Genomic DNA, 13,975 nt, shown 5'->3' with positions numbered 1-13,975 from the left:
TCCTCCTCCTCTTCCTCCTCCTCCTCCTCCTTCTTCTTCTTCCTCTTCCTCTTCCTCTTCCTCCTCCTCCTCCTTCTTCTTCTTTCTCCTTCTCCTTCTCCTCCTTCTCCTTCTCTCTCACTCTCTCTCCTCCCTCCTCTCCAAGGAACATCAAAAGGAAAAGTCAAAATCTAGAGCTTTCACATCAAATAAAAAATACTTCAAGCATCTAGAAAGAAGCAGTTCAAATACTAAGAAACCATTGTCAGGATTGCACAAGACCTGGCAATTTTTGCCAAAAAATGAAGGGGACCTTGTAATACAATATGCCAAAAATATAGGCTTATAACTGAGAATAATTTACCCCACAAAACTGAATTTAATCCTGTGGGAAAATGTGGATCTTCAATAGAACAGAGGACTTCCAAGAGTTTTCCGATATAAAAGACATAGCTGAGTAGGAACTTTGAAATATTAGCATAAGAGTCCATAGAAATTTTAAAAGGTAAATTTATTTGAGCAAATGGATGAGTTGTGACATGATATAATGCTAATATTATAACAAGAAGAGGATAAACAAATGTAATTTCAGAACCATAATATTTTTTAAAGGAATTGAGAAAGTTTGATAAGAAAAACAGAAGTAGGCAGTAGAGATTGGCTCTCTTCTGAGAATTTTAAGAGGGGAAAGAAGAGAATTTAAAAAAAGACTTACATTAGTGAAAAGAAGGGATGAAACTTGCTGTCAAAATTGGACTTTTTTTTTTTTAGGTATCATTTTCTTCAGTGAGCTTTTGAGCCTCCTTTTCCATTTGGCTAATTCTACTTTTTTAAGAAATTCTTTTCTTCAGTGGATTTTTGTGACACTTTTACTATTTGGTTAATTCTACTTTTTTAAAATGTTATTTTCTTCTTGCATCATTTTCATTGCCCCCCCCCCTCATTTTTCTTCTGCCTTTATTTGATTTTTGAAATTCCTTTTGAGCTCTTCCAGAGCCTGAGACCAATTCTCATTTTTCTCTGAAGTTTTGCATTATAGCTGCTTTGATCTCATCATACCCTTCTGAGTTTGTGTCTTGCTCTGCTTTGTCTCCATAATAATTTTCTATGGTTAGGTTTTTCTAAATGTTTGCTTATTTTCCAAGCCTATTTCTATTTTAAAGATGAGCTCTGTTCCCAGGGTAGAGGGGGCATACTCTTAAACTTTAGTATTTTCTTGTTGCTACCTAAGATCTAGTTCTGGTCCAGGGTGGTATGATGGCTTGTGGACTGAGAGGTCTGAAAGTTCCCGCCAACTTTGTATTCAGTTTCCCTCAGGGTCTTCTGTTGGCTTGCATGGCCAGGTGCACTTCTGGGGCCTCACTATGGCCAGGCACACTTAGGGCTGCTTTGTGCTGGGACTTGGACCTCAATAGGAAATTGTACCAGGACTTGGAACTTCTAGGGGCGAGTATGGGGGTGCTCTGGCATTGGTTCTGGCAGGGTCTCAAGACCTTGCTGCTGTTCTGGGCTAAGAACTTTGAGCAATGGGTGGGGAGGGGTGCGGAAGAAGGGCTGTGTTGCTGGCCTGTGCTAGGCTCATTAGTATTCCCCCTCTTACCCCGGTGAAACAGAACTTTTCTCCCTACTTTCTAAGATGTCTTCTGCAGGAATTTTGCCTCACCCCATCCCTTTCTTGGTTCAGTCATGCTAGTATTTGTTTTGAAGCTTTATTTTAAGGGTGGTTGGAGGGGATATTTAGACTTTAGTGCCTCTGTTCTGCCATCTTGGCTCTGTCTCCAAAACTGGAATTCTTCATTATAAGAGCATACAAACATGAAGGAAGGGGACATCAGAAGAACTTCATTTACTGTAAATGAATAAAGAATGACTGAATACATAAACACACACACACACAGAGATTAGTGTAGAAATACATCACTCAACAAGGAAAAATGTAGAGGGTAGAAGAGGCAGGTGAGGGAGGACATACCAGGGAGAGGCTAGTCACAAGCAAAAACATGACCAAAAATGATGGAGGGGGAGTTAAAAAGACATTAAAGAATTAAAAAAGCAAAGAAGAATCTAAGAGGCTTGTTTTATTATTGCCTTTTAGAAATTGAGGGATGACTAAACAAATTGTGGCACAGGAATGAGACGTGACACAATGTATAGAGTGCTGGCCTGGAATCAAAAGACCCGAGTTAAAATCAGTCTTCACATACTTAGTAGCGGTGTGATCCTGAGACAGTCACTTAGCCTCCGTTTGCCTCAATTTCTTAATGTGTAAAATGGAGATAATAGCATCTACCTTGTTGGGTTGCTGTGAGGCTCAATGAGACAATATACATGGAAAACTTTGCACAGTACCTGGCATGATATAAATTCTATCAATAATGAAATAACTATATTAATAATCATTGTATTAATATTCACCAGTATTAATATTATTGACATAACTGACTTTGAAAGAGGTTATTTCAAAGAATCCTAGGCGTTATGAATTGACACATAATAAAGTGAACAGAACCAGAATAATTTAGAAAAGGAGAACAACTGCACAGGAATACAACCTTGAAGGACTTAAGTAGTACTCGGTTCAAAGCAATAAGCAACCAAATCTCCAGAGGACACCTCTGATGAAGCATGTTACTTCCTGACAAAGAGATAATGGAAACAAGGTGCAAAGAAATACATTTTTGGACGTGGCAACAATTAGATTCATTTTGCTTAAATAGGATCTTTTTATGTTTCTAAGTTAATGTGGGGGAAGATTTGAAAGGGAAAGGGGGATTAACAAATGATGACCAGGGCAGGTTGGTGGCTCAACGAATAGTGAGCCAAGCCTGGAGTTAGGAAGACCTGGGTTCAAATATGGCCTCAGAAACTTTCTAGCTGTGTGATCCTGGGCAAGTTACTTAACTCCAATTGCCTAGCCTTTACCACTCTTTTTCCTTGGAACCGATACTCAATATTGATTCTAAAATAAGAGTTTTTAAAATTACGACAAAAAAAGACAATTTTTAAAGCACATAGTAGAGAGCAGAAGGAAGCCTCAAAGGAAGCAAAGAGAAGCAGGACAGTTCTAAAAGTAGTATGTACAATTTATTTTTTAAATATATTTTATATATAATATATATTAAAAAGCAAGTGACAAAACGTAGAGATTCCTGCTTTCATATAGAGAATCCTATGTTCTTCAGTGTGTGTAGAAATACTACCCCTTTGTGTGTTTAAGTTAAGAATAAAAAGAGCAATTAAAAAAAACTGTGGCTGAAAATGGCCTTATCCTTTGAGCCCAAAATCTTACTGTTGGGCACATATATTCCAAGGAAGTCAATGATAAAAACAAAAGTCTTATATAAATACACTAAAATATTGATAACATCACTTTCTGTAGTGCATGCTCATCCATTAAGAGAATATTAAAACTAACTGTGGCAAATGAATCCTAATGCACTGCTGGTGGAATCGTAAACCCATTCAACCGTTCTGGAGGGCAGTTTGGAACTATGCCCAAAGGGCTATAATACTGAGCATACCCTTTGACCCAATAATATCACTACTAAGTCTGTATCACAGAGAGATCAAAAAAAGAAAGGATAAATACAAAAATATTTATGGCATTTTTTTTTGTGGTGGTGAAGAACTATAAACTGAAGGGATGTCCATCAATTGGGGAATAGCAGAACAAGTTGTGGTATATAATTGTGATGGAATACTATTGTGCTATAGGAAATTATGATCAGGTTGCTTTCAGAAAAACATGGAAAGGGGCATCTGTGTGGCTCAGTGGACTGAGAGCCAGGCCTAGAGACAAGAGGTCCTGGGTTCAAATCTTGCCTCAGACATTTCCTAGCTATGCAACCCTGGGCAAGTCACTTAACCCCCATTGCTTACCCTGACGGCTCTTTTGCCTTAAAACCAATGCACAGTATTGATTCTAAGATGGAAGGTAAGGGTTTAAAACAAAACAAAACAAAAAACATGGAAAGATTTACACGAACTGATACAAAGTTAAGTGAGCAGAACCAGAATATAGTACACTTAACAATATTGCATGATCAACTGTGAATGATAGCTGTTCTCAACAATATAATAAGACAATTCTGCAGGACTTATGATGAAAAATGCTATCTACCTCCAGAGAAAGAACTAGAGAAGTCTGAATGCAGATCAAAGCATACTATTTTTGACATTATTTACTTATTTGTTTTTGATTCTGTATTTTTTCACAACATTACTAATATGGAAATATGTTTTTTGCATGGTCACATATGTGTAACTTGAATCAAATTGCCTACCTTTTCAATGAGGGGGGAGAGGATTTGAAACTAAAAATTTTTAAATGAATGTTAAAATTGCTTTCATATGTAATTGGAAAAAATAAAATACATTTTATGAAAGTTAGAGCTTCAAGTCCCCCAGAAGTCCTCATAATCTGAGGCCAACACAGATGCTCCATGAATGAAAATCCCATGCAAATTAAGAAGAGGAGGAAGTCACACTTCTGAGTAATTACTCCCCCTCAGCAGTTTGGTTGCCAGCTTCTCAGATCAGGAACTTGAAAAGAAATCAGGCAGCAAGCCTAACAGTTGCAACTGAAATCACTTCCACCTTCTTCATTTATCATACCATATTCCTTTTTCCATAGGAGCCAGTATTTATAGAAGGCTTTCAGAGTGAGTTAAATAGATGGGAAGAAATGGTATCCTCACAGTGGTACCCAACTTTTCCTGAATCTCTCTTCAAGGTCAGGGATGGGAGGTTAAGAATAGAATTTTACCTCCAAGACTGGACTGGAGGTAAAATTAGTGATTTAACTTTGTTACTGAAGAGAAATAAGACACAAAATATTTGATTTCTATGAAACCCAAACATCTTCTGAGCTCAACTGAACAAGGCTTCCTAGTTTGTCTCTCCTGGCTCCCTATCTCCAGCCATACTGCTCTAGCATCATCACCCAGAAACCATCACATATTCATCAGCCTGTTTCATGATGTCTCATCTCTCCAAACTCCTGAAGCACGTGGATAGTAGCACATCACAATTTAGTATCAAGTCCACATGGCTTCATATCTTTCCATAATTAATTCATAGGTATTAACCTTGCCTCCTCCATTAGATGCCCTTGTACCTGGGATGCGGTCCCTTGGTAAGCCATCAATTTCTCTTCTTCCTCCTGGAGGATCTAGCTCAGTAGCACACTGGCAGCATTCAAACAATCCTGATTGATTGCTGTTCCTTAGGATAGCAAAAAAGCTGGTGATTCTGAGTCAGCAGAAGCCTGCTTCCATTTAGAAGGGTTTAGTGTTGTGTCCTGGAACGTATTCTGATTCTTTGAAAAATAATTGGTCATCCAAGTATGATATGGATGCAAGAACCTTGTTTTCTGCCTTGCTTTAGCACAAGTAACTAGTATCTAGGAAGCGTTTAATAAATGCTTGTAAATGGGCAACTAGCTCTTGAATCACAATATTAGATTAACCAGATACTCTCTACTCCCCAAATATTCAGGGTAAATGGGAATCTATGTGTTGCTGTTTCCTCCTATTGGTTTGTATTCTTTCCAGACACTGTAGGGAGCACTGTTAAGGAGCTGTTATTTCCTACTCAAACACTTAGGAAGTCAGAAGCTCCATAAGTTCATGGATAATGAATAATCTAAATTTGGTACCTACCTGAGCACTTAGCTCTCTGCTCGACATGCTTCAGTACTTGAAAGGATTTGTGATGTCATGATATGGGCAACTAGGTGGAAAAGTAACTAGAATACTGGACTTGGGAGGCAATAAGCCCTGAGTTTGAATTCACCTATAGACACTTATTAGTTATGTGCAAGACCCTGAGCAAGTCATTTAACCTCTATACTTCAGTTTCCTCATTTGTAAAATGAAGATAATACAGCATCTACCTTCTAGGGTTGTTGTAAAGATACCTAGGAGATAATATTTGTAAAGTACTTTGTAAACCTTAAAGCACTATATGAATGCTAGCAATAAAAATAATGTTATACTATTATAAATTATTAGTATTTTTAAAAATTCTAACCCTCTGTCTTAGAATCAATACTAAGTATTGGTTCCAAGGCAGAAGAACAGTAAGGGCTAGGCAATTGTATTTAAATGACTTACCCAGGGTCACACAGCTAGGAAGTGGCTGAGGTCCCCAGTTGAACCCAGGACCTCCCTTCTCTAGATCTGGCTCTATCCTCTCAGTCACTTAGCTGCCCCTGTAAATCATCATTTTAATGTGGGGTATTCCTTCCATTAGTGAGGGCCACAATCCATTCACATATTCAATTTCCTCTGAAATTCTTATTCATACCTGTACAAGGCAGGCATATAATATATACTTATTAAATGGAATTCACTTAAATCTGTTATGGTTCCAAGTTTCCTTCTGCATCAATTTGTTATTCTGCTGTGTACTTTCCAGGCCATCCCCAATCTAGCTCAATCCCCTCTACCCCAACTACAATTTCTCTCCTATCATCTGATCTAATTGGAATTTCTAGCTCTTTGTTGCCCCCCTAACCCTCTCTCTACACCATGATTACTGCAAAGTCTATTCCCCCAAGATATGTTGGTTATCTTCTCTTCCCAACCCTATTACCCAGGGACTCTTCAAACCACTTTTACTCTTTGCATCTCTCCTTGAGATGTGCCTTTTGGGTTACTTGCTTGTTTTTTCAGTTTCAAAAGGAATGAAAACCAAAACAAACCCCATAATCAGAGCCTCTGTCCTTCCTGTTTTGGGTCATCCCATGTTTCACCTCTGATTCATGTGTGTTTTGGTCTTTTTTGTCTTTTTTTTTTTTTTGGTCTGTCTTCTCTTTCTTCTGTCTCTGCTGACACTGCCTTTCTCTCTGCCCTGGACTTGACTTTCTCCTGTTTTCTGCCCAGAAAAATAACCCAGCCCCATCTTTACCCCTTTCACCAGAAGGGTAGCATCCAGTCCCAAAATATGGCTTTGTGATATACCCTAAAGATAGCCCCTTATCCTATGACTAGAGGAAATTATCCTCCACAGAAAGGGACTCCTCTAGCAAAAATAGATGGTCTTTTACCGAGCAGGTCTAAAAATTTTGGGGAAAGAGAAGGAAAATGGCTGAACCAGCTGAAGAAATGTCTGAAAGAAGTGGCTGTTTTTCCTTTTAGCTAAATAGATCTCTCTTTCCCCTCCCAGGATGTTCTCCTGCTTACGACTTCATCCCAGATACCTGGGCTACTCAGATAATATCCCTACCCAGCCAAAAATGAAAGTTTATACTACTTTGGCCCAAGCCCCAAACTGACCAAGAATGTCACAGTGTTTGGGGAAAGACCTGTGAAACTCCACATCCATTCCCCAGGGTCTGATGGGGCAGCTCTCTGTACAACTGGCCAGCAGGATGTTCTATGTACCTTTTGTTTTAAACCCTTACCCTCTGTCTTAGAATTGCTACTGAGTATCAGGCCTAAGACAGAAGAATACCAAGGGCTAGGCAATTGGGGTTCAGTGACTTGTCTAGGGTCACACGGCTAGGAAGTTTCTGAGATTTTCTTTGAGATTTCTGAGAACCTTGGGGTCCTCCAGACTTCAGGCCTGAGCCATCTAGCTGTCCCTCTATGTACTCTTTTAAAAAATAATTGTCTCCAGTTATATGCAACAAAAACTAATACGAACTGATGCAAAGTGAAATAAGCAGAGCCACCGTATGCACTGACAGAAATGTTAGACAATTATCAACGGTGAAGGCTTAAATCATTATTATTAGCAAAGCAAGTTCCCAAGACAACCACATGAGGAAAATGCTCGCCACAGCCAAAGAAGGAACTGTTGGGGTCTGAGGCAGATCAAAGCTTGCCATCTTCCACTTTATTTTCTTCATGAGTTTTTTATTGTATGTGCGCTCTGTACTTTCTGTCATGGCATGATCAATATGGACGTATGTACTGCATGAAAGCACTGATATTGCCTCTATCATTTACTACCTGGGGGAGGAAGGGAGAGAGAAAATCTGAATCCGAAAATATAAAAAAACAATTGTCAAATCATGCCCATATTGATGTGGGTTCCCAGGAGGGTGATGGCAACCCTGGAGAGGGAAGTTCTACCACAAAGGCCAATCGGTGCAGGCACAGCAAGCCAGGGATTGTCCTTCCCTCCTTGGAGCCTGTGCAGAACTAGCCAACAAGTGACCTAGAGTCACCCCAGGGTGTTTAGCATATTGCTAGCACCCCATTTGCATTATAGTTTCCACCCCATGGCAGGGAGAACAAGGTGAATCATGGGTAAAATCGGTCCTTTGGTTAGGGCAGAGCTGCGGCCACCCAAACAATTGACCCTTTCCTGGACAGCCAAGCAAGATAGAAAGCACTGTTGAAAACCCCTGAGCCATTCCACTGGCAAGCTCCCTCCCTCAACAAAGCTGGTCCCCTCGCTAGGCAGACCACCCAAGCTGGCAGTGCTTCACCAATGACAATCTGAGACATGGAACTTAAATGATAAATGCTGGGGATGCTCTGACCACTCCGCTAACCGGCCGCTCCCCCACCTCTCTCCCTCTCCCTGAGACGCAACAAATTTTGGCCAATAATTCTACAATGGCCTCTGAGTGTTCAAGTGAAAGGAAGAGTTAACCGATGCAGCAAACTTCATTGAGTTCTCATTTTTGGAAATTTCCCATCACCCCAACCTTCAGCACCCCCCCCATCAGTCTACAGCCGTCAACATCAAAGCAGGACTCTTCACCCGCAAAAAGATGATGATTTGCTAAGGCTTAGATGATAGCATTTTTTAGAAATAAAGTATTTTTTAAAAATAAGGTATTTATATGTGTGTTAGGTTTTTAAGACATAATATTATCCCATACTTTGTTGACTACAGTATAAAATGCCAATGTAACTTTGATATGCACCAGGAAAACCCCCAAATCTACGTGACTTGTTTTATTGCAATATATGGTGGTAGTCTGGAGCCAAACTTACAATATATCTTTGAGGTATGCCTGTATTTGACTAGCGGACCTCTGATGTGAGTCTATGATTCTGAGAAATGACTCACCCAGATTAAAAAAAAAAAAAAAATCAGAACCCAGATCCAAGCAGAGTTTCTAGAAGAGGCTGTGTGGTTTTTTTTCCTACTTTAGCTGCACTTTTTACTAAAAAGCACATTTTGTCCCAGTGGAGCATAAGAGCTTTCTAAAGTGGCCTCTGGTAGGGGATAAGAGTATCTCAGAAGCTTTCTACATGTTCCAGAAGCAAGTTGCCTGATCCTTACCTCCAGGCAGATCACTGATCCCTGATGCTCTTTAAACACTTTCAGTGGCTCTCCAGTCACAAGGTTCCAAGTGCGGATGGTAGAGTCGGTGCTGCCTGTGAACAGCTCCTGGTTGAGTTCATCCAGAGCAAGGCACAAGACAGCCCCAGTGTGGCCCCTCAAGGTCTGGTAGCAACACCCACTGGACACCCACCAAACTTTGGCTGTGCCATCCGTGCTGCCCGTCACTAGGAAGTCTCCACTGGCCTTCTCTCCCTGCTCCGAGGATGCATCTGGGATGTCCTTGGACGAGTAGTGGGCTAAGGTCAGGACACAATTCCGGTGACCCCGAAACTCCTGGATTTGCCGTTCCTTGTCCACACTCCAACAGCGGGCCGTTCGGTCATAGGAGCCACTGAAGAGGTAGTCTTTGGCAACGAGGATCCTATTGGTAACAAATCTGCAGTCAAAGACCGGCTCAAAGTACATCCTCCCAACCAGGCTGTAAAGAGTCTCAAGCCTCTCCCTGAGTTTGGCAAACTGAGACCTTTCTCCTCTCCCATTCCTACCTCCCCAAGGTTAGACTTTATGTTAAATAAATGTTAAGTAATTTTGTAATTATCAAACATTAAGTGTTAATGAGTAATTGAAAACAATTTCCTTCCTCTACGTTGCTAGAGCCAGAACAGTTTTTTGTTTATGTAAATGGGTTATTTTGGAAGCCAGACATCCTGTTGAAGACACAATGCAGTAAAAACTTGGGCTCATGGAGAGAGACTTCATAGAATGAGCTCAGCTGGGCCAACAGTAAGTGATTTGGAAGCAAGAAAGCATCAAGTGAAGTGATCTCTCCATCCTTACATTTTTCGAACACTTCATCTAGACTGTTCTTTTGCTCTTAGGATCACAGATTGAGAGCTGGAAGGAAGCTCTGAGGTTGTCTAATCCAGCCCTCTCATTTTACAGATGGGGAAATTAAGGATTAAAGAGGTCAAATAACTTATCCAATAACTTATCAAATGAACTGTAGACGAAGAGCTAGATTCCAAATCTTAATCCTCAGATGCCAAATCCAGTGGGGTGACTTTTTCCCCCAGATTCCATCATCTGCTTTGAATCATACTTGAATGTGTAAATATATTATTCCACCATTAGGCTGCCACGTTGTTGAGGGTTAAGAGTTCTTTCTTCTTTCATTTCTATGTCTAAGACTTGCTTAGAGGGTTGACAAAATAGTAGATGTAGAAAAAACACCTTTGTTGGATTGAACACAGCTTTGTCAAGGAGTGAGGCACTGGGTGACCTTTCCCTTGCCTGTTTTGGAACAGCCTGGATTACTGTGAATTCTGGTGTCCAGTTACATGCCTCCAATTACGTTCAAGATGTTCTTGAGAGGAGGATTATGGAGACAACTTACTAGAAGGGCAGGAGATGATGGACTTAGTGAATTCTTTCCCAAGGCTGGAGACAGAGAAGGGAAAGCCAAGCCCTTAAGCAGGTTAGAGGAGTGATAATAATGATGATGATGATGATGATGATGATGATAACTAATATGTATAGAGTGTTTTAGGGTTTCCAAATGTTTTACATACACTATCTTCATGGCAAGTCATGACATAAATACAAGGATTATTACCTCCTCTTTACAGATGAGGAACTGAGGCACAGATCAGTTAACAATACAAGTTGTAGTGCTATATATAATCTATGAAGTGCTTTAGACTCCTCTCAATTATTTCAATACATTTTGACAAAAGTTTTTTAAATTTAATTAATTTTAATTAACTTAATTTATCATTTTATAGTTGTTTATTATAAATTTTGTTTTAATTATTAAATGAATTAATTTATTTTAAAACTCTCGCCTTCCACCTTAGAATCAATACTGTGTATTGATTTCAAGGCAGAAGAGCAGTAAGGGCTAGGCAATGGGGGTTAAGTAACTTGCCCAGGATCACACAGTTAGAAAGTGTCTGAGGCCAGATTTGAACCCAGGACCTTCCATCTCTAGACCTGACTCTCACTCCACTGAGCCACCCAGCTGCCCCCCTATAAACTTCACTTACTTATTCTGATTTAATTAATCATTAAGCGGCCATGTGCAGAATATCCTGCTTGGTTCTGTGGAAGGTAAAAAGTTGAAATAAACATGATTCCTGTGCTCAGAGCTCACCAGCTAGTAGGGGGCTAAGGTGCAAGAACAGATAACTATAATATGTAATATAAGAATAATCATAATAACTAGCATTTATATAGTGCTCTAAGGTTTGCAAAGTGCTTTATAACAATTACTTCATTATATCCTCACCACAACCCCGAGGGGTAGATACTATTATTATACCCGTTTTACAGCTGAGGAAATTGAAGCAAGCTAAAGTTAAGTGACTTGTCCAAGGTGACACCACAGCTAATAAGTGTATGAGGCTTTATTAGGGCTCAGGTCTTCTAGACTCTTCCACAGAGGCCAATTTCAAGCCATTAACATCCCATTTATTGGGACCCCACTAATTTGTAACCAGTGACTGTGAGCTAGATGGTAAGCTCCTTGTCTTTTCTCTCTATCCCCAGTCTTAAGCCCAGTGCCTGGCGCATAGAGGGTTCTCGATAAATGTTGGTTGATTTGCCGATTATGGAAAATGCATTTTAATCTAACCAAAAGCAGGAATCAGTTTGTGAGTTGATGCTTGACTCTCTCCAGAGATTTATCTGCCCTCTATGACACATTATCATACAATTTTATGTATAAACCAGGTACTGATTACAATCATGCTTATCCAGTCAATAACATAGGCCAGTCACCATTACTGACAATGCCTCAGTTTCTTTGCTTATAAAATAAGGGAATTTGACTGGATAATTAAATCAGTGGTGTCAATCTCAAAGAATAAGGAGACCCCCTAAACAGTACATAAGGGAGGCAGCGAGGTGGCTCAGTAGATAGACAGTCAGGCTTGGAGATGGGAGTTCCTGGGTTCAAATTTGGCCTAAGATATTTCTTAGTTGGGCAAGTCACTTAACTCTATTTGCCTAGCTCTTACCACTCTTCTGCCTTGGAGCCTATATTTAGTACCAATTCTAAAGACAGAAGGCAAGGGTTTAAAAAAAAGTACATAAGCATACCTGAAGACTACATACTAACTTAGTTTTAAAATGTAACATCTATGTGGTATTCTTCAGTTAATTATTTCCTAATTACAATTTAATCTGGTTTGAGCTACACTTGGGAATGCTGGGGGCCATGTGTGGCCTACAAGCCTCCATGTTTGACTCCTATGGATCAGGGCTATTCGGGAATTGAGGCTGCACTCCAGACCTCCTCTATCATGCCTTAGTCCTTCATCTTGAAACTCCATTCTTGGGATTCACACATTGGACATATCCTCCACCCCTATCATCTTTCCATCTCTCCCTCTTTCCCCACCTCCATCTTTCCATCTCTCCATATCTCTCTTTCCCTCCTCTCCCTCTCTCTGTCTCTGTCTCCCTCTCTCTGTCTGTCTCTCTCCATCTCTCTGTCTCTCTCTCCTTTTCTCCCTCTTTCCCTCTCTCCCCCCTCCTCTCTGTTTTTTCTCTCTCTTTCTGTCTCTTCTCTCTCAGTCTCTTCTCTCTCTCTGTGTCTCTGTCTCTGTCTGTCTCTGTCTGTCTCTGTCTCTCTGTCTGTCTCTCTGTCTCTGTCTGTCTCTGTCTGTCTCTGTCTCTCTGTCTGTCTGTCTCTCTGTCTCTGTCTCTGTCTCTGTCTCTGTCTCTGTCTCTGTCTCTGTCTCTGTCTCTGTCTCTGTCTCTGTCTCTCTCTCTCTCTCATTGGATGGCTACTCCCAGAATCTCCATTTAAAGAGAATGCCCAGGCCAATGAAGTCTCATTCCTTTCTTGCTGCTCTGGACTTCCTCTATGATGTTCCTATGCTGGGTACCTCCGTCTACCTTCCCCCCTGCCAGCTTCCTTTTAGATGCTGTCTTTTCCCATGAGAATGTAAACTCCTTGATTGCAGGAACTATCTTTCTTTCTGCTTGTATTTGGACTCCTACATCGAAGTGGCACAGTGGACAGACTGCCAGGCGTGGAATCAGGAAGACTCAAATTCCTGAGTTCAAATCTGGAATCAGATACTTATTAACTGTGTCAAAACCCTCAAATTAAGCCCTTGCTAATGCTTCTTATTTTCCTGAGCTATCGTGTTCCCCAGGCCCAGACCTAGCTGCTGAATAGTCTATCTCATCCAATTAAGGTGTCCTGTGAGCTTGGCATGACAACAGTCCTTTGTGAGTGTACACTCAGGGCGAACTCTGTTGCTATCAATTTGTTACTCTTAAAACCACAGACCAGAACCTTGGGTCAACTCAGACCAGCCATGTCAGCTCTGAGTAATGGAAAACACCTGCAGGAACCACAGCCCAGCCAACATGGCTCTTTTATGAATAGACTTTCAATCACCAAACAAAACTGATTGTCCTCCTCTTTGGGGCTGAACAGACCCTAAGAATAGACTCTTTGATGCTGGACAAACACTGTTCTGTCGCTAAGCAAACTTTAGCATTGTTAGTTATATTTTGTCTTATCACAACTAAATGTATTAAGGCTGTACCTTGGCATTTTGGGTTAGACTTGAGCAGGAGTCTTTCCCCATCGTGCCATGACTTTATCCTTCAACAGAATAAAACTTTCAAGCACATGATGAGTATTTTGGGTTATTCTCATGTCCCATTTGAGTGGGTAATCAACAATTGTGTGACTCTGGACAAACCCTGTTTGCCTCAGTTTCCTCATCCATAAAAT

General features: G+C 40.5%; 1 protein-coding gene across 1 annotated transcript in view; it reads right to left on the bottom strand.

The window, feature by feature from the left end:
* WDR86 (WD repeat domain 86) overlaps window positions 1-13,975 on the bottom strand; it is a 54,779-nt gene that overhangs the window by 24,217 nt on the left and 16,587 nt on the right. Inside the window, exon 3 of the mRNA XM_044678115.1 lies at window positions 9,223-9,646. Coding sequence (XP_044534050.1) covers window positions 9,223-9,646 — 424 coding nt within the window. The remainder of the gene's footprint in view (window positions 1-9,222; window positions 9,647-13,975) is intronic.

The sequence above is a fragment of the Gracilinanus agilis genome, chromosome 5 (assembly GCF_016433145.1).
Source record: "Gracilinanus agilis isolate LMUSP501 chromosome 5, AgileGrace, whole genome shotgun sequence".
Lineage (NCBI taxonomy): Eukaryota > Metazoa > Chordata > Mammalia > Didelphimorphia > Didelphidae > Gracilinanus > Gracilinanus agilis.
This window is presented reverse-complemented; position numbering and strand designations above follow the sequence as displayed.